Below are 27,008 nucleotides of genomic sequence, written 5' to 3'. Positions count from 1 at the left end.
CAACTTAGTTTGTTCCATCATCAACATGTCGGTGAAAGCATCAAATGTAGGCATTGTGTAGCTTGAACTCATTGTCATCCTATGGGTTTGGAAACTAGAAACAAATGCTGCATATTCTTGTGGAAGCTTGCCCATCAAATTGAAGATCAACTGAGTATCCTTCTTATCAATGCCACAATCCTTGAGTTGTGCCCTCAACTCATTTGCTTTAGTGACATAATCTTGTATAGTATCAAAGTTCTTGGGATCTAACATGATGAGATCACTATCAATTTGATATCCCCTAATCTCATCAACTTGACCATACAAGTCTTGAAACTTTTGCCAAGCATCCTTAATTAAAGTACATTTCTCAATATGAAAGATGAGATCCTTTGATACATACTTTCTTAAGGTACCAATTGCCATGATGTTCTTAGTGAGTCAATCCAAGTGACCATTAGGATCAGCCTTAGGATCAACGGGAGCAACAATAGTTCCATCAATGTAATGAGTTAATCCTTTTTCCATAAGTTTACTCCATGCATCAATTTTCCAAGTAGCATAATTATGAGGAGTTAGAAGAGGAAACTTAGGAGAACCCATAGCAGCAAAATGAAAGAACACGAGCACAAGAGACACCCCCCAAAATTCACTCAATCAAAGTACCCCCCCCCCCAAAAAAATGATGATTTTGGCACTTTATATGTAGTGCGTGTACAATAGGCCACTTGCAAACAATGGCAAAGTGGACTTCTGATTTTGTTTTACAACTGCCCCAATAGGATGAGAACTACAATGCAAAAGACCGGAAAGATAGATCTATGCAATACAAGTGCCAAATTGGCCAAAAAATACCATATGCTGAAAGTACAATTTCTACTCAAAATCACTGCAAATAGATAGCAGATTATGAAAGTAGACGAAAAATCGTGCACTTTCAAAATAAACAACACCTGAAAAGGAGTTTGTATGAGCCCAAACAGAGTTCTGGAAGTTGCAAAAACGAGGATTGGGCAAGTATAGTCACCAAAAATTGAATTTTCTGAAAAATCTGTCCACCCAAATCAGAAAATAACACCACCACGTGAAAGTACACAAAAAATTAGCCTATTTCAAAAACAATTGCACCAAAAAAGGAGCAAAAATGAGCAAGATATGGCCTCTTGAAGTTGGACTGCAAAATCAAAAAGCCAAATGAGGGGGGGAAAAAATTTCAAAAATCCTGACGCAGTGCTGACGTCAGCATTCAACGGCCTTAAATTTGATGCTCGTCGAAAAAACTTCACCTCCTTGCCTATGTCAGCGTCCGTGCTGTACGGAAAATATGACATGGACCAACTGAATGCTACCACGTGTCGTACGGCAGAGTGAAGTGGCGGAGTTACTAGGCGTACGGAGATGCTAACTGAGCAATACGGAAATGACATGGCATGTATGGTTGAACGCCATGTCAAGCTGATGTGGATTGCCACATGGTTGGCTGACTGGACCCAATGTGGCGTACAGTTGTTCAGTGATGTGGCAGCGACTCTGCAGGTACAGCGATGATGTGTCAGATGACAGGTTGCCGCGTGGCGGCCTGCATGGCACCAGGGCTATCGGGGGTTGACGGCACGAGGTTGTCGAAAGTTGGAGCCGCGAGTATCGGAAGGAGCAATGGCCTACCGAAGCTAAGGGAGAGTGTCGAGGCGGCGGTAACGAAAGCCAGAGAGAAGGCACGAGCAGTCGCCGGCGGAGTCAACACGGGCTGCCGAGAGATGAAGGCGGTCGGGAGGGAACCGAAGGCAAGAGCTGGTGACAAAGTTTGCCGAAAAGAAAAGCGGCGCCAAAAAAGAACACAACGACTGTTAGAGCTCGTCGGCAGGAAAAACACGGGAGCTTGTCGGCGATGAATAGTACGAACTCTATGAAAATGCAGAGGGTACGAGGGTGGGGGTCACGGGTCCCCCCCCCCCAAACAAAATAATAATATATTTTTTTAAGATTTTTTGATATATAAAAAAAGTTTTACAATATGTTTAAAAAACTGCGAAATAACAAATAATGAATAGTAATTTATTTGCGAAAAATAATTTATTTATTTATTTATTTATTTCAAAAAAATTGTACCGTACAGCGAAATAGGCTGATTTTTTCCTCCAAAGCCCGAAATCTGATTTTCACCCAATATAGGCGAATTTATAGTCAAAATTCATGGAAACGGCCACCTAGACGCATTGGTGAAGTCGGATCTGGTCTAGGACACCTCCAAAAGATGCTGCTCCTCAGATCTGCCTCTTGACCTCCTTCAAGGATGCAATAAAATCTCTCCAAAGGCTATGCAATGGCGCTCCAACCACTCTGATACCATGTGAGATTATGCTTGAACCAACCAAGATCAAAGAGACCAATAGATAGCACAATGACAAGAGAGATAAAATATGACAAGAATAAACTGTATTTCTATCAAGATGCAAAAGAGATCAACTAGATCATCACAAATTACATACAATGTATGATGAGCCTGCTTAAAAAGGCAAAGCTAAGAGACGAGAGCACACAATGATGACATGTGACTCAATGAGATGCAAGGGTAGGTAGTAGGTAGGAGAAATAGTAAAATATTCCACATGAGGTGGATCACCCACTAACAGTGGAATGTAACAACAATATCACACCATAAAAGGTGGAAATTCTCATACATACATACTCCCAATGTATGCACATCTCCCTAAGTTTCTCATATGCAAACTACAATGTTGTGCATGTACCTAAGTAAACTTAAGTAAAGTGTAATTATATCCAACGTGCATAAATAATTACACTAACAGTTTCCCTCAATGCATGGCCTACAGTGTCCAAAAGAATTAATTCGAATGAAAGTCCACTTCCATATCTGTCAGATATATCTTCCCATCCTTTGAGCTGCCAAGCTTACACAATTCTGGTTTCTATCCAAAAATCCTAAGCATTTCCCTTTACAGAAACATCCATGCTCCCATATAAGAAAAGATATATAAATGTGTTAATCTATATTATGATAAAGGTGCATTACAATAAAAAGAAAATATAGATTAACATATATATGTGTTGCATACACTATCATATCTTTTGACATTTTTTTCTATTTTTAAGTAGAATTTTAGTAACAGATTAATATCAAACCTATTTTTAGTGCATAATTTTTAATTCTTCATTTAATGCATTTATTCCTTTGTTTGTTTACAATTTACAGGTTGATTGTATTATTTTCTTCCTTATTCCTTTTCATTTCTTTCATCTTCCCCTCTTACCCATCCTTGCCCGTAGCCTCCTATTTAGGACTTATTTTACAATCCAACTCACAATTCTTTCTTCATCTTGAAGATGCACCACAAAGTGTGAACCAAAACATTGGTGCAAAAACTACCACATGATTATTTCCAAAATCTTTCTCAAATTATTTTCAAGGACAACGGAAATATCATGTCTATCAACATCTATGCATATTGTGGGACAACTTTCTAGGACAATTGTGTTGTTGCTATAGAACAACTTCAGCAGCATTGCAAGGCAGCCAAAGTACAACTTTGGCAGCAACAGTGTTGTTACTATGGAACAGCTTCTGCAACACTGCACGGTTGTTGTGAAGCAACTTTTGCAGCAATAATAAGACTACCACAAAACAATATCCTCCCTAATTGCCTTTATGCAATCCCTCATTGCTGAGTCTATCCTTCCCTCCTTGTTATAACATCCTCAAAATCCTTGAATTGTGCTCAACACAATCTTTGTTCAAAGAGGACTCGCTTTATTCCACCTACCTATGCCTGAAATACACATTCTTTGTGTGATACAAGGTGGCACTATTCCCAAAATACTCCTATATTATAAACACTATGTAAGAGTTTGTGAGCGAAGTGCTCACATATTTGAGCTGGGAGGTAGAACAATCTTTTAAACTGTTGAGTTGGGGTCATGGTGTGCCCTTCCACTATGTGAGGTACCTTAAAAGCTTGTCACTATATTTCTTTCACTTTTTCCAACCATCTATTAGGACCATAAATCATCCTATATGTATATGTATATATATATATATATATATATATATATATATATATATATATATATATACCCCAAGTCTCAATTTGGCCCAACCCGAGTTTAAGGTCTAGGCTCGGTCCCTTGTGGGTTCAGACAAGGTCATGCTGATAGCATGTGGGTTCAGCCTAGGCGAACCTAGGCAGAACACTGTCATCTCACGCATCCAGCCGGCAAATTTCAGCATATTTTTTTTCTTTTTTACTCTAAAGAGTGCTACTCGCTCCCCTAACCCTAAAATGTGACATAAAAACATCTAAAGGGAAAAAGCAAACTCAATTTCATATTGTGAATTTAAGACAAAAAATATTTTCCGCCATTGCTAAACTTATTTTCTTGCTTGTCAATGCACAAATAAGTTGAAGATTGGTCATTGAACACTCCAAGCTAGTTGTTGCACTATTCCTATGCATTTGCAAGTGTTAATTTGTTGTCAAGGAGATCATAGAGGAAGATTTCTTCAAAGAGGTAGGGCTTTTCAAGTTTTTGGTTTTTTTACATTTTTTTTTAACAAATGAACTCTTTTATTTTGTTTTGAAGTTTTTGGTTTGCTTTCATTCTTCTTAGTATTTTTAACACATTTATTTTTTTTAAATGAATTAAATATTAAGTTGTATTTATTTATTTTTATTTTCAAACTTCATTTGTTTCAATTCTTCAAATGTGTTGTTTATTGAACTTGTTGTCTTAGGTATTACGATGGCAATTATTTCTAGCTACATGAGTCAACCTCGCTTCAAAACAAACCCAAACTCTCCCCTTTGGAAATATGTTGAAATGATCGAACTTCGAAGCGATGGAGGTTATGTTTGGATTTGTGGTCATTGTAAAGTTACATATTTGAGCTCATACAGTTGAGTGAAAAGCCATTTGTACAAGATCCCTCAACAAGGCATTAATTTTTGCCCAAGTGCAAATGGTGAAGGCATTCCTAAAGCATAAGTCTTGGCATATATTGTAAGAGCAAGAAAAAGAAAACCAAGTAGTAGGCCATCAACCAAATCATCCTTTGTTAAAGAAAGGATCTCGATGGATGAAACCCCCTCCACTGCCTTCTCATTTTCAACCTACAAAGAGCCATCTATTTTTGTCCATACATGAAGAACAACCTGTGGCCTCTACATATAAGAGATCAAAGGGACCATTGGAAATGACATTTCAAAACAAGTCTAGAGAGATTGTCGATCAAGGGATAGCGAGATATGTCTATGCGAATGAATTGGCATTCAATGTTGTTTGCTCAACATATTGGCAAAAAGTGGTGAAATCAATAAGGCTCAAATACGGTACAAAGGTCCAAGTTTTGAGAAGGTGCATTGCACCTTATTGGATAAAGAGGTAAAATTTGTAGAGGACTCCTTGAAGCCCATAAAGGATTAATGAGTCGAAACAAGAGTGTCCACCATTTCTGATGGATGGAAAGATGCCAAAAATTGCCCATTGATCAATGTTCTTGCAGTGTCCCCTAAAAGGGCAATGTTTTTGAGAGCACTAGATTGTGAAGGAGAGGTGAAGGATGGTGCAATTATTGCTAACATTTTTTTTCAAGCCATTGAGTAAGTGGGCCCTCGAAATGTTGTGTAAGTTATAACAAACAATGCCAAAAATTGTAGGGTTGTTGGGTTATTGGTTCAAGAGATTATTCACACATGTTTTCGACACCTTATGTTGTCCATTCCCTCGATCTAATGCTGCAAAAAGTTGGCACCAAATTTGATTAGATCAAACGACAGATCCAAATGTTCGTCACTAACACCCCACAAGAGGCAAGACCGTCCAACTATGACCAATTCCATCCCTTGGGGTAATCAATTCATCACTTGGCCCACAACAGGCAAGAATGTCCGACTATGACCAGTTCCATCCCTTGGAGTAATCAATTCATCAGTTGGCCCACAAGAGACAAGAACGTCCAACTATGACCAGTTCCCATCCTTGGGGTAATCAATTCATTACTTGGCCCACAAATGGCAGGAACGTCCAACTATGACCAGTTCCATCCCTTGGGGTAATCAATTCATCATTTGGCCCACAAGAAGCAAGAACGTCCACCTATGACCAGTTCCATCCCTTCGGGTAATAAATTCATGATTTGACCCACAAGTGGCAGGAACATTCAACTATGAACAATTTCATCCCTTGGGGTAATCGATTCATCCCTTGGCCCACAAGAGGCAAGAATGTCCAACTATGACCAGTTCCATCCCTTGAGATAATCAATTCATCACTTGGCCCACAAGAGGCAAGAATGTCCAACTATGACTAGTTCCATCATCTCAATCATAGGATTGTCACTTCTCATTACCCCTCCATGTAGGGTTGATTCTCAAAACCCTTCTCACTCTTGTGTCCTCTTCTTGGTTTAGAAAGTCATGAATGTCTCTTTTTGGACTGTCATACCTTCATCCATGCAACACAAGTCTATGCATATTCACCTTTAAGATCTGCAACGAAACACCTTCAAAATCTGCTCAATGTTCTTCAAAATTTCTGCTCACAGGAAGTGATACAATCTGCTCACAAATCTGCTTAAATCTGCTCACAAGTCTGGAAAATGTCTGCCCATAAATCTGGAAAATGTCTTTGAAAATCTGCTCACAAAGGCTCCTTAAGTCTGGTCTTAGGTCTGCTACAAATTGCCATTTATTCTACTCTTTGATCTGCTACAATTCACCTTTGATTCTTCTCACTAAGTTTTCTCAGATCAAATGCCACTTGTAATTTCCCTCAGTCTGGCAGAATCATGCTCTGATACCATTTGTAATGTCCCCTATTTGAATCACCTTATATTTTGCCCACAAAAGATTAGAGTATCACGGTTCAGGTCCGATCTGATTGCTTAATGAGAACTCCTGCTATGCTTCCATGTCCTCATCAAATGAAAGGGGCACACCTCTTCATCATGTCCGCCCTTCGTAATGGTCACAACCTTTCACAATCACCACCGTTCGAAAGAGTCAACCCTTCATCATTTATGCCTGTTGAAAGAGTCACAACCTTCCATAATTATGCCCTTTGAAAGAGACAACCTTTCATGATTACCACTCTTTCAAAAGAGTCACAACATTTGATAATTTCCACCCTTTCGAAAGAGTCACAACCCTTCATCATTTTATACCCTTTGAAAGAGTCACAACCTTTCATAATTTCTGCCCTCCTTTGGAAGAGTCACTTCCTTATTTACTTCCCATTCCATCCTTCTTCCATTGTTTCTTCCTTGATTCACATGCTCCATCTTTCTTCTCCTCCTCACAACCTTTCATTTCAGGCCTTTTGACCATTCATTAACTTAATTAAGTTTTAATTATATTTAATTTTATTCTTTTATATTTTAATCTAAATTTTATTTTTATTCTTTTGTATTTTAATTTTATTATTGAATCCTATTTCAAGTGGGAAAATTAAAAAATTGTAGAGTTTTCTTAAAGGGCTGATTTTCTTTGAAATGAGTCAAAGCCCATGTGGCTATAGCATTGTAATTTCTAAATCTGTAATTTCCTTTTATTGAAGAAATTGAAAGTGGGTTGTTTTTCTTCTTGCATTTTCTAAGCTAATATATGTTGTAATATGTGTGAGTGTTGGGTGGAGTAGACCATCACATTCTTTACTCCTTTCTTCTCTAAAGTTGTCCTCAACTTTGAAGGCTATTCTCTGTCCCCTTGAGTTAGAATCTTCCTCTCCCTTGCTTGGATTGTTGTTCATTCATTGCAGAAAATCTAAAATACTTCAAGACTTCACAAAAATAATGTTAGAGGAATTGTTACCTCCCGTGGGCTGTCCTTGGCTTGTCCATGGTGTAGAACCCTCTTTGAGTTTTCTCCAATCTTCCATGACATCACATTCTTGCTTGCAATATAAAGCCTAACATTGTTATGCCTTTCAAACTTGCCAATTGAATCATTGAAGAAAACTTGATCATGAGTTCTCTTCTAGTTCTTGAAAACCTCTTTCATAATTTGTTCTTCTTGAGTAGAGGTTGTTCCATTCTTTCTTGTAAACCCATCTATCTCTTCTAAAATTTTTGATAGCAAATCATCCTTCACCATCAACCCTTGTTGATTTTGCCCAAGGAATCGAACAAAGAGATCATATTGAACCTTCTTCTCAACTTGCAACATCTTTATTCTTTGCCTCAAATGGTGAACTTCCTCCCAAAGAGCTCTGTAGTTTCCTAATACTTTCTCTAAAGTTTCTTGGATATCTTTGAAATAACCCTTGCTGCAATTTTATATCAGATTTAAAAAAATTCTAATAACCCAACTTAGATTTACAATTTCCAACCAAATGGTGGAATCAGGTATGTCGAAACTTGCACCAATGAACTTATAAACAATTAAAACACTCATAAAACATAAGAAGAAGATTCTGCAGAAATTTTGGCATTATAATAGCATGCAAAAATATGTTTATGACAGTCTACAAATCTGCCAAAAAGCATTACAAAAATGACTCCAAAAATGGAGCTCAAAGCTTCACAAATCCACTATAAAATCAAAAAATACTCTCCAAACTCCTCACACTTTCCCACAATAGCAAGATGCATGAAAATAAATGTCTAACAACAGCCAAGAACAACAATATATGTTGTTATTACCAGCAATACAAATCTGAAAATGAACTAAGAAACTACAAAACACTAACTATTACAACCCCTGCCAAAACAACCCACATAAAAGTCTCTTTGAAGCACAACTACAACACCTAAATGCAATTGCCACTGGAGACTCCTAAACACACTGCCTGCAAGCCTCTACCCACCCGGTTTATCAGCCTGGAAGATCACTCCTTCAATGGTTTCTCAGTCTCTGAAGAAGAACAACAAAACCTTGTTGAAATGATAAGATAAAATGAATCCAAATGGAGCCAACTCCATGCATATATGAAATCACTTTCAGAATTCAAATTCAAAACAAAATGAGCACCAAAAATTCCACTCCCAAGGAAAGGAAAGTTTCATCTTTCCAAGTGTCTCCAATCTCCTACAACTCCCAAGGAAACTTGCCATTTGCCAACAAATGTCAAACGGGCATTGAAATTCAAAATATTGCTAAAATAAGGCTTTCCAAAAACCCACACCATCACATGTAGAAAATTCAAAATAATATCTTTGATGATAAATCATTATTGTTGATTTGATTAAATCACCCTAAAAGATATTATTTTCCAGTCTTATCCAAAAGTCCTTATTTACTATTTTTGGAAAGTTGAGCTTACTAAAAATAGAAAGTGTTGATTTTTGAAAGGAGTCATCATGAATATTAATTAAATAACCTTTCCAAATGTATCTTGTCATAGTTGAATTACTATTTTTGGCCAATAGGGACTTAGTAAGTGTTATTTTTAGAAAAAGAGACGTGACAAATCCTCCCTTCCTAAAATTGCTTGTCCTCACGCAATTAGAGAAATGTAACTCCAAAATCTTCATGCCAAAATAATCTATCATGACAAACTAAATAGCCAACCTTGACTCTGCATCTATGTAATGTTGCATGTTCTTTCCAAGCATCCTGAAAATTCCTTAAAACCTGTGTCCTGCAATATTGTGAAGATGATATTCAATATGCAACATTTTTCTCCATATTACTTGTAGGATTTTGTCATACCTTGCATCTTTTCCAATCAATAACCCACACATTTCAGCTTCTTTCCAAATCTCTTTTGCCTTAGAATTGAGGAGATTCTCCCTATAGGAAACAACACAAACAACTTTGAATTTGGCCACATTTTGAAAGATGCTTGATGCATATTTAGGAGCAGATTTGGAACTATAATGGCACATATAAGAGACAATAATTGATATCAAATAGCATCTCATGCTCCACCAAACTCTGAAAATTGATCTTGCAACACAAAGGCCTTTCTTATGAACGACTATGCACCTTTTGAGCCCCTCCACAAGCACAATTTGATCTCCACATAAAATTTTCAACATGAAAGTATGAAATGATTTTATGACATGTTCTTCCATGTAAAGAAACTTACTGATGTTCTTGATAGCTTCCACCTTGAGACACTTCCAAAACAAACTCCCACTGCAAGACAAATAGTGTCTTGGATTTCTAGCTAGAAGTGCACTATTATTTGGCAGCTTGAATTTAAGACGTTTGAAACATTTGCTGATGTTATGGGTCTGATTCTTTCTATTATTGGGACTGTTATAACAGCCTTTACAATCAATACCACATCTTTTGAACAAATATCTTTCATTCACCTCTTCAATGCTGAGATGCATATCATGGAAATTCATAGCAATAAACCCATACATTACCTCAACTTGTAAGCAGCCATTTTCATCCTCATGGATTGGTATATGGAATCCAAAATATATTATTAGAATGATCATACAGCAGCAACAACAACTTATTTTGTATGAAGATGATGAACTCTGTGGAATCGTCCTTTGGTATACACTTGACACCCTTCTATATTCCACAAAAAGAGCTAGAGCCAAAAGCATTAAAAACACATTCTAACATGACAAGAACACTTTCACCTCTTATGGAAAATAAGAAAATGCCAATAAGTAATCATTTTGAAATAATCATCTGCCACCATCCTTTGTATTGCCAATTTATGTGACCCATCACTCCCATAGTACCAAACCAAAAAGAGTCTCCTTTCAAAGTGATCTATCTCCATCGTAAGTCTTCCGTTAACCATAGGATATATGAATTCTCTCAAAGAATGATGAATAGGAAATTTCTCATCATACCTTGTGAATCCATCTTTCAAAACTTGGGGGTTGATGAAATCAAATTTATTGGGTTCCCACATATGCATTGAACTCCAAATTGTTCCTTTTTCTGAAGCACCAAACTCTAAAGATGATGCACATGAGAAATACGGAATGTTAAGTAGATAGCATGGGATTATTACTATAAAAAATCCCTTCAATGCTTCTTGTGGTGCAATCTCCTGTATGCCTTGGACGCTTATGAATTTTCCTAAATGATCCAAAATATCAACCCAAGTCTTGAAACATAAAATGCTTTCAACATAGATCATTTCAAAATGAAATACCTGGTTCACTTTCAATTGAAAAGTCGAACTATGAAGCATAAATTTGAACTTTGTGTGCTCCTTGTAAATTAATATCAACAAGTAGCTTGACACCACTCAAAATATGAAGCAATATTGGTGTGTTCTTTGTTAATAATATGCTGAAATCTCCACTCCACAAATATTTTTAGTAGCATATATCTGGAAACTCTCTTTTAATGATTTGAAAGCATTTGAAAGTTCAAATGAAGATTGCACTGCTTACCACACCTTGAAATGTGATGTATGTTCTCCAAAACTAAGCAACTTGCAGCATCAAGAACTTGTAGCATCAAACAACCTGAAGTCACTATCTCTTTATGGAAATCATTCATAAGTTTTCCTTCATTTGTAGAACATGGCTCCAAAAGGTGATCTATAAGCTGTAAACATTGGTCCTTCACAACATGGTTAGAGTGCAAAATAACCAATATAGACTTCCTTCCAATGTAGATGAGAAAAATGGAAAACTCATTGGCAACATTAAAGCCTTCATTTGTTTTGATCCTCATAACATCACTTGGATTCTATTTGCAAGAATAACCTTAATTTTGTAATAGTGAATCCTCATTCCCCATTTTGAAAAATGTCTCTCTTACTCTAACCTTACTTTTAGCATGCTCCCTTTTGTGATAAGATTTTTGTATTGGCATAAAGAAAATAAACAAATCTGAAAATTGAAATTTCTCTCCATACCTTATAGGTTGAAAACAAGGAAATCAGTTTCTTTTGCCCAACTTAAAGTTGGGGAGACACCAACATGATTTGACTGTGCTTTTTTGATAGATCTGGAATTTGATAGTATGGAGCCATGAAGTGATTTTATCAATGTGGTATTCAACTTATCAAAAATTTTAATCTTCATTTGCCTTATCTTCTCACCTGGATCCCACATTCTTATATTCCAACAATTTTGAACCTTTGGAAAGTGATCTCATGCTCTCCATCATGACAAGATTTTTGTGGTAACATAGAAAATGAACTATTGTAATGATGACCACCCATTCTTGCATGCTCTCTTTGATAACAAAATTTGAATAGAGGAATAGGTAGAGGAAATAATTCTGAAATTTCTTTATCATACCTTGAGCTATCAATTGAGAAAATACTCTCTTCAACATCACCATGCTTTTGTTGTGCTATTCCAATGCAAATATAAATATGATCATTTCTCCAAACTTCCATCTTAAGGCTTTATAAAACAAATTTCATATCTTCATTGTTAGGCTCTTCTTCCGAAACTTCTGAGAGGATAATTTATTCATCTCCTTGCTCCATCTTTTCTTCTAGATTGGTTTTTCCACCTTTGTCTTCATCAATGTTAGATTGAAATACATTATTATCAAAAATTGAATTGATATCTTCATTCAAAGGATTTTTACCTTCAACTTTCCTTTCAGATTCCTCATGTTCTCCCTCAGTGGGTTGGTCTAATTCTGATGTGTAATTTTCTTGAAAAGATTCAAGCTTTGATTTTGATTCTTCTTCATTATCTTGATCTTGTAATGATGTATCCATCATCCTTTCTGGTTTCACCATCTCATTCATACATGCTTCTCCCTTTGCTTCTTCATTGTTCCCACATCTATGACTTGGTTCCCAATGTTCCTTGCATGCAAAACATAGCCTTTTTCTTCTGAGTTCACTTCTACTGTCTTATTTCATCTTTGTAATAATTAGGCTTGTATTCTTTTGTGTACGTATAGTTGTATGATAATGCTTCTTCATTTGTTCTCTTCTCTTTGGATCCTTTTCATAAACATCTATATTTTTCTCAAATGGAACTACTACTTTGAAAGCATCAGATTGTTTAACATAATCCTCATAACATTTGGTAGCTATTTCAATCGAGGATCTTTCTATTGAGATGATAGGGACAGCTCCTCCTTCTCCATTATCAGGTAGGAACATGGCCTTGGTTGTCTTTGTGTTGAGATCTGACTTCTTCCTTCTAGAGGTACTTCTCATGAAGTAATTGAAAATTCCCCCCAGTATTTGCAACTCATAACCCTACAGGCTGGCAAGATCTTAGCTCTGATACCACTATAATAACCCTTGCTGCAATTTATATCAGATTTACAAAATTCTAATAACTCAGCTTAGATTTACAATTTGCAACCAAATGGTGGAATCAGGTATGCCGAAAATTGCACCAATGAACTTATAAACACTTAAAACCCTCACAAAACATAAGAAGAAGATTCTACAGAAATTTTGGCATTATATTATTATAATAACATGCAAAAATATGTTTATGACGGTCTACAAATCTGCCATGAAAGCATTACAAAATAGACTCCAAAAATGGAGCTCAAAGCTTCACAAATCTACTATAAAATCAAAAATACTCTCCAAACTCCTCACACTTTCCCACAATAGCAAGATGCATGAAAATAAATGTCTAACAACAGCCAAGAACAACAATATATGTTGTTATTACCAGCAACACAAATCTGAAAATGAACTAAGAAACTAAAACACACTAACTATTACAACCCCTGCCAAAACAACCCACATAAAAGTCTCTTTGAAGCACAAATGCAACCCCTGAATGTGATTGCCACTAGAGACTCGTAAACACACTGCCTGCAAGCCTCTATCCCCCTGGTTTATCAGCCTAGAAGATCACTCCTTCAATGGTTTCTCAATCTCTAAAGAAGAACAACAAAACCTTGTTGAAATGATAAGATTGAATGAATCCAAATGGAGCCAATTCCATGCATATATGAAATCACTTTCAGAATTCAAATTCAAACCAAAATGAGCGCCAAAAATCCCACTCCCAAGAAAAGGAAAGTTTCCTCTTTCCAAGTGTCTCCAATCTCCTACAACTCCCACGGAAACTTGCCATTTGCCAACAAATGTCAAACGGGCAATAAAATTCAAAATGTTGCTAAAATAAGACTTTCCAAAAACCCACACCATCACTTTAGTAGAAAATTCAAAATAATATCTTTGATGATAAATCATTATTGTTGATTTGATTAAATCACCCAAAAAGATATTATTTTCCAGTCTTATCCAAAAGTCTTTATTTACTATTTTTGGAAAGTTGAGCTTACTAAAAATAGAAAGTGTTGATTTTGGAAAAGGGACATCATGAATATTAATTAAATAATCTTTCCAAATGTATCCTGTCATAGTTGAATTACTATTTTTGGCCAATGGGGACTTAGTAAGTGTTATTTTTAGAAAAAGGGACACGACAATCTTCAAGCTTCTTTTTGTGAGATTGTCATGGTTGTACCTTGCAACCAATATCTTGCAACACCTTAAGAATAACTGGTAAATATAGTTATGCACAAATTTGCGTCACCCAAACCAACCTAGAAATACTTGTGACTTTGATACCAATCGATCCATAGTTTCTCCAAATTATGGTAGAAACTAAAAAACCAAATAACTGCAACCACTATGCTACTTGGTACTACCAAAAGACATAGATAGCGAAACAATAATAAAGTTGTTATTGATGAACACTAAGAGGGGGGGGTGAATTAGTATGCCAAAAATCTCTGCACTAAAACACTTACACAGTCTAAAGATAAACCGGTTCAACAGTCTAACAGACAGACCGGTTACCACACATGCAAACCAAAATGCGAATAAAGCATTCACCGACAAAAGCAATACAACCATAACACAAGATATTTGACGCGGAAACCCAACTGGGAAAAACCACGGTGAGATGGAACTCACAAGTCACTATCTGCAGAATAGAAACCAAACCGGTTAAGGTCTTACAATGTTCTTCACCAGAACAGATCCTGTTAGGAATCTCAATCTCTGTTAGAAGATAAGTCCGATTAAAGACTACCTTGTTAGAGGATTTTAGATTCACAGGAGTGAACCACCTTGTTGGAGGATTTTACAAAGGCTTTGAGGCCTACCCAATTAAGGGCTTCAGACTTGTCAAAGATGTGAGTAATCAACAAGTGTTTGATCTATCTAATAGCACAAACTGCTTGGTTAGATCCAATATTGCTCACAGTTAATGCATTCCAGCATTACTTCAGTCTTCTCTATCTCCCTCTCAGTTACAACTTGATCTTCTCAGATAAGATCGTTCTTACAACAACTCAACATCCACCTTAAACCCTAGCACGACATTAACCCTTTCAGCAACAACTTAAAACCCTAGACATGATGTCCTTTTAAAGGAATCTGATTTCATATCGGTCCAATAGGATTACATTACAATTTCCTAGGTTCAATGAATCTAGACATACTCAGTAACACGACACAAAAAGCACCGTCAATGTGTCGGCACCGTCAAACAATCGGTGGATTGGTAACTCATCACAAAATGTCAGTTGGTAACTCATCACAGAGTATTACCGGTTCATACAAAATACCGGTTGCCAGTTTGACAAAAATGAAGACTGGTAAGAATGTGTTGTGCCGCTTTGCTCCCTCGTACCGCTTGGGATCTACGAACCGCTTGGGGTCAACATGCCGCTTCAGACCGGGAAACACATTCTGCAAAATCAACACTAGTCTAAAGACTAGAATACAACATACCGGTTGGAACAAATACCGGTTGAGCTCAAGCTCATACATATAAAGGGGCTCTCAATACAAGTGTGTGTCCATCAATGACAATCACAACATAAATAAACAAAAATGCCAACAATCTCCCCCTTTGGCATTGATGGCAACACTTAGGAAAATAAAATTTTGACATCTAAGTGTTTTACAACAAAAACTTGCCATTAACAAAATTGCTCCCCCTAAGCATATACACTATCCCTTAATCAACACAATGTATAGCAATTTTGCATACAGAGCATAATCATTGAGACATCAGAGCATATAGCATATATCAAAACTTATATCAAAATTTCAAAACCAGATACTTCTCCCCCTGTGTCAGAAGATCAAAAGTTTAAAACCAAAAACTAGATACTTCTCCCCCTTTGCCAACAATGACAAAGTACCGCTGAATAACCCTGTTTCCATATATATATATAAACGTTTATGACAATAATGAATAATACTTGTCAAAAACCGATTTATAGTCTTGCAAAAACTGTTTCATGGATAGAGACCAAGACTCAAGTAGGGAGGTTGCCACTTCTTTCTCTGTTTGCATCTGGGATACCTGTTCCTCCATAGCATCAACTGTGCTCATCTCCTACGTAACTGTCAAGGCATCCAGGTTCAGATAACACTTCTGAAGAATTTGCAGTCGTGGAAGTAAAACTAGTTGAAGCTCCTGCAAATCCCTAGACCGTGTACTGATCTCTTGCTCCATCTTGGCTGACTGTATCTGGAACCGGTGAACGGTTTGCCCATATGTTGCAAAGGAATCATAAGGTGTCTTAAATGTGCCCAAGTAGGACTATAAGTCCGTTTGAAGCTTTTGCTTCTTGGCTAGCACATCATCGCAGAACAGATGAGGTTGACAGATTTTGCTTAGCAGCAAGTTTCCCTCATCCAAGGCATTCCTTATGTCCTTTTGATCTTTCAGCAATTCAGTCCTAAGCTCATTCATCTTTTTCACCAGAGCAACGTTAAGAGCCTTTTGATGCTCTTTCTTGACATTGGCCTCAGCTGCTTCTTCCAAGCTCTGCACCTGATCATCCACTACAGTACATAGTAGTTTGAGCTGTGCTAGTGATGATTCAGTGTCTGGAAGATTAGTACCGGGGATTAAACCAGTAAGGGTGTCTACTGCCGCCTGAATAATATCCTGTTCCTTTTTCCTGCGAATGATTTCAAGGCGCTCTTGGGCAACCTTGATGCTTTGCATAAGCTCCCACTCACTTGCAGATTGGAGATCAATAAGACTCGAGATATCAGCCGGTTTGGCTTGGCTCCCGGTTGCCTTAGGAGTCTCCACCTGTGTGCTCTTCATTGCTTCAGCTGCCTTGTCTGCTTCTTCCTTCTTCCTTTTCTCTGCTTCTTTCTTCTGTTCTTGTGCCTTGTCTTCTTCTTCTTTCTTTTTCCTCTCCTTCTCTTCTTTCTCTTTCTCTTCCCTCTTTTTCTTTTCTTCCTCTTCCATCTTCTTCTTGACTTCCTCTTCTTTCTTCTTCTTCTCTGCTTCTTCCTTCTTCTTTGCTTCCTCTTCCTTCTTCTTTTGTGCTTCCTCTTCCTTCTTCTTCTTCTCTTCCTCTTCCTTCTTTCTCTTTTCTTCCTTATCCTCTTCTTTTTTCTTCTTCCTATCATCTTCTTGCTTCTTCTTCTCTTCATCTTTTCGTTTCTCCTCTTCCTCTTTCTTCTTTTTCTCATCTTCATCCCTCTTCTTCTTCTCTTCCTGTTCCTTAGTCGCTTCCTGTGTGTCCTTAGCCTGCTCACCACCCTGTTCGGCTTGTTGCCCCTCCTCAGTTCCCTCAGAAGGTATGTCCTGAGTGACATCTTCTACATCCAGGGCATCGACATCGATAGTGTCGATTGGTTCTTCAACCAGGTTTCCTTCCTCATCAAAAACCTCATCCGGTTTGGAAATAACCGGTTCTTTTTCCGCTTGAAGGTTGGCCATTCGTGCTTTGTGAGCTAAAACAGCATGATTCATGCGCTGATGAGTGTCTTTTTCCACATCATCAATTCTTCCCTCCAACAGCCAGTGTCTTCTTCTCCTTGTGAAGAAGAGACCTTTATTTTGATCCAACACATCAAACAATTTTGAATTTGAGATCGGGAAAGTACTGTGAAAAGACTTTCTCCCTAATCTCCTGTTCTTTTTCAATGGCAATGCGCCATTTATTATCTAATGCTTTAAATAAAGAAGCCGGTGTCTAAGATTTAATCTCTGATGGCGACCGGTCATTCTTGCACAAATAAATAATGATTTCCTGTAATATTTCTTCCTTCTCCTCTTCACTAAAATCATCATAATAATCTACTAAATCATGAAGTAATTTCCTCCTAATATTCTTAACTGTCCTTTGAAAGTGTGTCAAAGGTTTGTATGAGGAGATGTCAATATTTACCGGTGCGGATGCGGCCGGTTTATTCTTCTTCATCTTCTTTGTCTGTCTTGCCTTCTTTGGCTTTTCATCAGACTCGGTTTCTCGGAGTCCGGTTCATTTGTCTTAGTCTTCCTTTTTCTTTCAAAGACTTTTGCCAGTGTTACCTCCGGTTTCTTCTTTGCAGGTGACCGCTTGGTCACTCTTGGAGTTGCAGTGGTAGCCAATGCTGATGCTGCAGGCACTGCCTTGGGTTTCTTTGTTGTTGGTTCTTTTCCTTTCTTAATAGATGGTTCTTCAGCCGGTGCAATCCTCTTCAAGTAGGTTCCGGTCCTTTTAGCCTTTGGATCAAGAGGCGAGGCAATAAGGGTTGAGGCATACCCTTCCAGCATATCATACATAACTTCATAGCCCATTGGCTCCACTTCCTCCATTCTAGGCTCAAGAGCCTCCATTAAGCATTTGTCCACCTGAATGGTGAAACAGATGTCATCTTCGTATTTCTTAACGATATCACCTGAGATCCTTATTCTTTGACTCATCTTTCTTCTGAACTCATCAAAATATTTGTTCAGTACTTCAAGGTAACTGGTTCCAATGGCTTGTATGCTTTCCTTGATCTGCTTGGTTACCAGTTGGTCAGGAGACCACTGGACATCTCCTACTCCAGGAAAGTAGCCTTGGAAATAGAAGAACAACCCTATCAGTAGTTGTCCAAACTTAAACCTCAGTGCATTGTCCTGTTTGATTGCCTTTAGATTCAACAAGAGTTGCCTCTGCATACCGGTGCATAAGTCAAAAGATGCATCCTCTTTAATCATCCAGTAAGCGGCATTTACTGGTGCAGCAGATACAGAATTAATCCTGCTGGCTGAAAACGTTCTGTAGCCTATCACCATGCAAGCATATTTCACCAGATCATCCTTGATAGGATTGTTCCTCAATACTCTGCTTCTCTCAAGGAAAAAGCTACTGCCTACTACTTCTTCCTAGTCCATTTGACTACACCCATGCCAAGATTGAAAACATATCTAGAAGCGGATTTTTTTGTCATCAACAAAACCTGCCCAATCTAAATCTGTGAAGCCAACTAGCCTAGGATCTTTGATTCTATTGAACAGAATGCCAAAGTCAAGTGTCCTTTTCACATATTCAACACTTGCTTTGCTGCAACCCAACATTCTACCTATACGTGGTATCCATTACCGTTAATATTAAATAATCAGTGTGTTCTAGTAAATCCTATGGCAAAAGCTAACAAACAGGGCAAGCGAGATTGACGTAGCTTTCAAATAATAACAAAAGTTTGATATATCTGGCTGCCACATTCTAAGGCCAGTATTTTGTTTATATACGAATTGCAAATATCATTTGATAAAAACTCTCTTCAGATGATTTTGACACCTGAGGCTGAAGGACCAATCATTATCTCACACTTATTAAGACACCCAAATTCAAACCTCGGCTAAAATAATGCTCAAATGCCCTCGCTCTCGACCTAAAGTGGGTCCAGTGATGCCATGCCAGATTATAGATAGTGATGCTACCATTTCTTTTAGGCTAGGAAAATTATAGTGGGACTATTAATAAAATTTGGCAGGATATTTCAGTTTAGTTATATCAGTAAAACACCAAGGTTTTGCATTGTCCATGAGAATGAGTTCAGGAAGTTACATTCTATGATGGTTCAGTCAATTAAAATGTAAGGGCCCCTTAATTAAGAGGGGAGAGATGAAGTGTACCTGCTAGTAGATAAGGAACAGATGACTCCCATGGACAATGCAGAAAACAAAGGGCCGAGACATCTCCCAGGTAGTCACCGGTTTCCACTCGCCACGCTTCGCCTGATGTGGCCATACCTTCACTTCTTACTCCAATGCCCGTTTTGAGGAACTAAAAACATCAGCATCTGAGCCCTGAATGGAAAGACATCATGGTTTTGAGCGTCCAAAGAATCGAAGCGCGGAACTTACATAAGTTAAAAAAAAGGCATACATATGTTAAATAGGCCGAAACATATTAGACAAGTGTCTTATTAAATTTATTATATAAAAGAAAAAAATGTATCTAATGTTTTTTTTTTTAATTTATGAATAAGTATTTATATATTTGTAAAAAATAATACTAGCAATTGTATTTGGGTGTGCAAAGTCAAAGAGGTGTGAAAGGTCAAAAAAGGAAAATTTTGGTTTTTTTTTTGTTTTGTTTTTTGCATACATTTGTCTAATACATGAGATCATTTGGTAGGCCATTTAACAAATAATGTTGTTTGTGCAATAAAGGTCTTTCAATGGAGATGTGATAGCTTTAAATCAACTATGCATTCACTTATAGGGATCCAACCACGACTAAAACAAAATCTCTAAATCAAGAGGATAATCAAGCTTCATTACCAACAAGCCTATTTTACATTTGCAATGTGAGAGAGAGAGAGAGAGAGAGATGGAAAGATAACAAAACAAAGATAGAGAGAGAGAAAGAGAGAGAGAGAGAGAGAGAGAGAGAGAGAGAGAGAGAGAGAGAGAGAGGTCATTTAACAATGGGTACACTGAAGAGGTGTGGAAGTTGTATTAGTGTAATGTAGTGGAAAAATAGGAATTAGGGTTTTAGATAATAAAGCCACTACTAAGCCAAATTTACCCATTACATTGAAAGAGGAGTGAACCCAATAGATCTAGACACAATCTAAACAAGGAAAGGGCTAAAATTTAGATTGGATTCACTGATTGTGGGTAGTAATCCTCTTTCTTAGTTGAATTTGCAATGTAATTGTTAAATTAGGGTAAAACCATGAATAATTGAAGTCAACTATCAAAAACAAACTACTACAAATATATCATAGAGCCACAAATTGATATTTGGGCAAAAGAAGATGTTTAGAACCTATTCCTAGAAGTTTGGCCTGATTTTTTAAGACCAAGTAGTACAAATTTGCCCTGCTCCTTTGAATTTTCCTCCATCGAAACCTAAACCTGTTCGTTGTTGTCAACTCTGTCGGAATTGTTGAGTACAACTCCTGCACCTATTTCCTACACACATAAAGAGAGGGAAAGATGTTGAGGATAGGGGTTTGCCTTAGGTCAAACCCCAATAGTGTTGATAATTGACATATACCTTGATGAAGTTGTGTTTGATCCTCATGCAAGGGTTTTAAGATTGTCTTGTAAAATGCCTTCAAAGAAGATTGATCGTGGATGCCATCTTGAATGCATAACTTGACTTCACTTCAACTCCAATGCTTGATGAATGATTGATTGTTTGCTCACTTGAATTTTGCTAGAGTGTAATTTGGATCTTTAGACGGCTTCCTTAGGTCTTTTTTTTTAAATAAGAGGGGTAGACCTCCTTTAATACTTGACTACCTAAAAATTAGTTGAATTTTTGGAGCACACCAACATGGGGCCAAATTTCTTGCTCACTTGAAGTGATTGTTATGGGGACCCAAAATGGGTCCTAATGAGGAGGACCAGGGTGCCCAATGCCTTGGTTCTAAGAATCAGGACTCCAGCATGAGGGGGAGACAATGAAGGTGATGAAAATGTGAGATTGATAGGTGGTGTGAGGAAAATCAAGACAAACATTGGGCATCAGACGCCAAAGAACCAAAGTGAGGTCTAGGTGAGGACAAAATTGTATGCAGATACAATTTACAATGCTATGATTAGAAAAATATTTGGTCTATTTATAGCATACATTTGTGCAATAATGAGATCAATCGGTAAGCCATTTATAAAATGACGTTTTTTGTTCAACAAAGGCCTTAATTAAGAATTGATAGCTTCAAATGAGCAATGCATCCACTTTAGGGATGCAAATAGAATTGAAACAAAAGCTTTGAATCGAGAAGATAATGAAGTCCCATTACCAATACGCTCATGTTATATTTTCAATAGGGAGAGAGGGAGAGAAGGGAGAGATCGAGATAAAAAGAGATGGAGATGGATATGGATATGCAAAGAAGGAGAAAGAGAAATCAAGAGAGAGAGGAGAGAGCAATACATAGAGATGGAAGAGATAAATATGTAGAGGGGTGGAGACAATAAGAGAGAGGGGGAGAGAAATAGAAAGATAAATATAGATATGAAGAGAGAGAGAGAGAGAGAGAGAGAGAGAGGGGTAAAGATGGAGAGATAAATAGAGGAATGTGGAGGGAGAGAGGGAGAGAGAGATAGAGAGAGGGAGGGAGATAAAGGTGAGGAGATAGGTAGATGAGGGGGAGAGAGAGAAAAGAGGGAGAAGAGGGGGAGAGAGGGTGGGTATAGAGAGAGAGAGGAAGAGAAAGAGGGAAAGCTAGACAGAGGAGGGAAAGAGAGAAGAGAGGAGAGGGGGGGAGAGAGGGGGAGAGAGGGAGGAGGAGAAGGAGAGGGGGTATATAGATAATGGGAAATATAGAGAGATAGAGAGGATTAGGGAAAGAGATAAAGATGTACAAAGAGAGATAGAGAGGTAGGGAGATAGATGTAGAGAAAGATATGGATCGATAGTGACGCAACCATGACCTGGAGGATCCTCAATGAGAACAATCTCGATCATGCAGCAAGAGTAACGCAATGGAAGAAACAAAACATAAGGTAGAAAAATGCACAATGATACATTCATAGTATCATAGATTCATCATAAACTATCTGACAGCATCTGGTAAACATACAAGCTTATAGGCCTGGTTTAGCATACATTCCAGATTACAATCTATACAAACCTCCAAGAGGTATCCAAATCACATATCATGATTCTAATTCCTCATACCACTTCTATATCCCCCAAAGGATCACCTTCAATAACATATATAGCATCTGGAACACATCTAGGTTGGCCACAAAAGATTGTATTCTCCAAGACAAGAAAATGAAATGTGTAAAATAGGTCGAATCCAAAGCGTGAAGATCTCCTCCGCCAAAGACAATAATGAAGTGCGGGCCATAAAAGGAAGGTCAGCCAAGGACATAGGAACATCGAGCATGGTGCCAATTAGATCTGCAAACCAAGAAACCACTCCGCAAGAGAAGAAATCTCCAATGAGTCGTTAAGTTCAAAACTACTTCGAGAACCAAGAAATAGACACTCTGGAAGGAATAACTTGCGGGAAAAGAATCCAAATGAACTACAAATCTGGAACAAGGAATAACAACATGTCTTGAAGCCAGAAATATGATCCGCAATGGAAAATGAATAACTATTAGAAAAAATGTTGAAAGAAACACAGAAACTACACTACTAAACCGAACAGGAACAAAACTAAAACAAATATTTTTGGTTCATGCAAGATTACTCATCGACTAGGGATGCTCCTACATTAGACACCCTAGGTCGAAAAAGATGTTCCATAAGAAGAAGCTCATGAACATCGAAAAAGATTTGAAATACAAATCCCATTCTCACTTCTGATCCAGATGTCCTCTTTGTCTACAAAGTTCTTCCTCCTTACCCCTTCCGATAATTCAGCCGAATTCTCTAACTTCTTTTCCACTTCTCTTTTTCCTTGCTTCATATATGCACACTATCTCTTATTACCACTCTCTTTCTTTTGAAAATCTGATTTATTTCTTTCAGCGAAACTCTTCTTATCTACCACCATAACTCTAACCTTACTGCTATCTAGTACCATCTTGCTAACAGATCCATCCACAAGATCCTTCTTCAAATCTGTACCATCATCTGGTATAACCTTTGCATCCTTTTTCTCAGCACTGCAACTCTTCACAAGACTCAAATACTTCACTTCCTTCTCTTTCTCCTTCAAAGAAGCCAAAGTGAACTTATGTCCTTCTTTCTCAATTGTGATTAGGTTTCTTCTACAATCATAGATAGCTCCTCTATCATACTGCCAAGGTCTACCGAGAAAAATATGACAAGCACTCATAGGCACAACATCACACAAGACTTCATCTTTGCAATGCCCAATATTAAAATTCACCAATCATAGCTCTCTCACCTCTACCACATGATGATCTTGCAACCAACTCACCTTGTAAGGACAAGGATGCTCAAGCCTCTTCAAACCAAGCTTCTCTACCATCTCCTCTGATACAAATTTTTTTTGTACTACCACTATCTACAACAACCTTACAACACTTACCACTTGATTTGCAAACAGTCCGAAATAGATTATTCATTTGAGTAGGTTCGGTTTCTTTGTTGCTCTACTCCATCAAGACTCTTCTAAATATAAGGGATTCTCCCTTCTTCGGTGCTATTATGCTCTCATCTACAACTCCAGCATTCGATTCCTCAAGTGCCCTGAAATTCCTTACTATTCCTTTGTTACTAGTTCCCTGAGAACACTCATAACATCTATGCTCAGTTTCCCCACACTTGAAACATTTACCCAAGAACTTCCTACTGCTACTGCCACTTCCTTTTATTTATGTCTTCTACTTTGGTTCTTTACTCCATTTAGATTTTGATTCTTCAGAAGTTTGCTTCTCCATACTGCCACTCATCTGCCCTCTATCCACTGCATATCTTTCTCTTCCCTTAGGGTTATTATGTTGTCTTCTCTTCAATTTATCTTCTGCCTTCAACGCATATTGATAAGCCTTCGCAAGTGTAGAAATATTCAACATACTCATCTCATCCTGGATGTTAAATTGGAGTCCATTTATGTATCTAGCCACCTTTTCCCTATCCATCTCTCAATGTTTGGATCTGATCATCACCTTGTAGAATTCCTCACTATACTCCTTCACACTCATGTCCTTCTGCTTCAAGTTTTTCAACTTCTTGAACAATTCCAACTCATAGTCTCCCATAATGAATTTATCCTTTAGTCTTGCAACCATCTACCTCCACCAGGTGATTTTCATCTCACCATTCTCCACTCTATCTCTCTGCAATTATTTCCACCATAAAGCACCATTCCCTTTCAACTTAGTTTGTGCTAATTGGACCCTATATGAGTCTTTAACATCTTCAAACTCGAATTAGTCCTCCAATTCTTTGATCCAATCTATCAGGTCTTCCAGATTCAATGTACCTGAAAAGTTAGAAACCTCAACTTTATGAATTTTGCTTACTTGTGCCACCACTCTCAAAAATATTTCTTCTTCCTGATTTGTCGGTCCTTCAACTTTTTTAACCTCGAGCTCTTCTCCTACCTCTTCATAATCATCCTCTGATTTCGGATTCCTTCGTAAACTAGCCAACATGTTTCAGATCTCATTCCTCATCTTATTCTTGAAATCCTCCATCATCTGCTCTACCCTTCTAGGGTTCATCCTTCTTGGCGGCATCTTCTCCCTTTGCTTTGGTGCAATTGCCTCAACTCGGTGATCTGACTACAAGGTTTCAATTGCCTCTTCATCGATGATCTATTGAACATACAAGCAACCTGCCTCAAATCGACAATTTGTTCACCCAAAGGAATGCCTCAAGGTTCGTAACTAGCTCTGATACCATCTGACGCGACCATGGCCCAGAGGATCCTTAATGAGAATGAAATGGATCATGCAGCAAGAGTAACACAATGGAAGAAACAAAACATAAGGTAGAAAAATGCACAATGATTCATCATAAACTATTCGGCAACATTCGGTAAACATACAGGCTTATAGGCCTGGTTCAGCATACATTCTAGATTACACTCTATTCGGACCTCCAAGAGGTATCCAAATCACATATCATGATTCTAATTCCTCGTACCACTTGTATATCCCCCAAAGGATCAACTACAATAATATATATAACATTCGGGTTGGCCACAAAAGATCGCATTCTCTAAAACAGGAAAATGAAACGTGTAAAATAGGTCGGACCCAAAGCGTGAAGATTTCCTCCGCCAAAGACAATAAAAAAGTGTGTACCACCAAGGAAGGTCAGCCAAGGACCTAGGAACATCAAGCACGATGCCAATTATATTTGCAAACCAAGAAATCGCTTCGCAAGAGAAGAAATCTCCAACTAGTCGTTAAGCTCAAAATGGCTTTGAGAACCAAGAAACAGACCCTTCGGAAGGAATAAATTGCTGGAAAAGAATCCAAATGAACTGCAAATCTGGAACAAGGAATAAGAACACATCTGGAAGCCAAAAATTTGATCCGCAATGGAAAATGAATAACTACCAGAAAATGTTGAAAGAAACATAGAAACTGCACCACTAAACCGAACACGAACAAAACTAAAATAAATATTTTTGGTTGATGTAAGATTGCTCATTGACCGGGGATGCTCCTACATCAGATAGATATATAGATAGATGGGTAGTGATATAGATAGAGGGAGATAGGATAAGAATAGATAAAAATAGAGATAGGGAGATAGAGGCAGGGGTATGGATAAAAAGAGATAGATGAGTGAAAGGGATATACAAAGAGAAATAGAGAGATTGAGATATGGAGTAGGAGAGATGGAGCGAATAAGAGAGAGAGGTAGAGATGATGAGATATAGATAGACAAGGGGAGGCAAATATAATGAGATAGAGATAGAGGGGGCAATAGTGAGGGAGAAAGAAGATGATGAAGACAAGTAGTAGAGAGAGGTATAAAAAGGGAGAGAGATGGGGGGAATGTTGAGAGTTAGAAGTAGATACATACCTTTCACTCAGACATATGATAGAAGATGAAGCTATCAACATTGCCATTATATATTTAGAGGGTGTGGCTTGCGAATGGTGGCATCAAGATTTGATAACATGGGGGCTTAACTATATTGTGACATATGTTGGTTTCACACAAGGCTCACTGATAATTTTGATATAAGAGACTTAGAGGTATAATTCAAGGATTTGACACACTTGAAATAGTAGGGTTTCATAGAGGATTACATAGTAGAATTTTAGAGTCTATCAATCATGGTTCTAAAATTCTTAGAGAAGAGGCTCATTTTTTATTCATTGATGGACTATCCAAGTCATTTTGTAGTTTGGTGAGAGCCTTTGGACCAATAAAATTGGATGATGCTATCTAAAGGTATTTGAGCTTAGAGGATTCAATGGTGAAGAACAAACCTTCTCCTAAGAATGCACCCTTGAGGTGGTAGAAGAAGTCATTTCACAAGAGTTTTCTGCAACCTAAACCCTTACCTCC

General features: G+C 37.7%; 1 protein-coding gene across 26 annotated transcripts in view; it reads right to left on the bottom strand.

Moving 5' to 3' along the window:
* Nucleotides 1-19,968, bottom strand: part of LOC131039677 (uncharacterized) — a 163,715-nt gene extending 143,747 nt beyond the window's left edge. For all 26 annotated transcript variants that reach the window (XR_009372309.1, XR_009372310.1, XR_009372308.1 and 23 more), the window contains exon 1: nt 19,730-19,968. Coding sequence is in view for 3 of the 26 variants with exons in the window: in XM_057972471.2 (XP_057828454.2) it covers nt 19,730-19,844 (115 nt within the window). In the remaining 23 variants the exon portion in view is untranslated. The remainder of the gene's footprint in view (nt 1-19,729) is intronic.
* Between the last annotated feature and the right edge of the window lie 7,040 nt (nt 19,969-27,008).

Source organism: Cryptomeria japonica, chromosome 4 (assembly GCF_030272615.1).
Source record: "Cryptomeria japonica chromosome 4, Sugi_1.0, whole genome shotgun sequence".
Taxonomy (NCBI): domain Eukaryota; kingdom Viridiplantae; phylum Streptophyta; class Pinopsida; order Cupressales; family Cupressaceae; genus Cryptomeria; species Cryptomeria japonica.
Note: the sequence above shows the minus strand (reverse complement) of the source record. Positions and strands in the feature narration are given on the sequence as shown.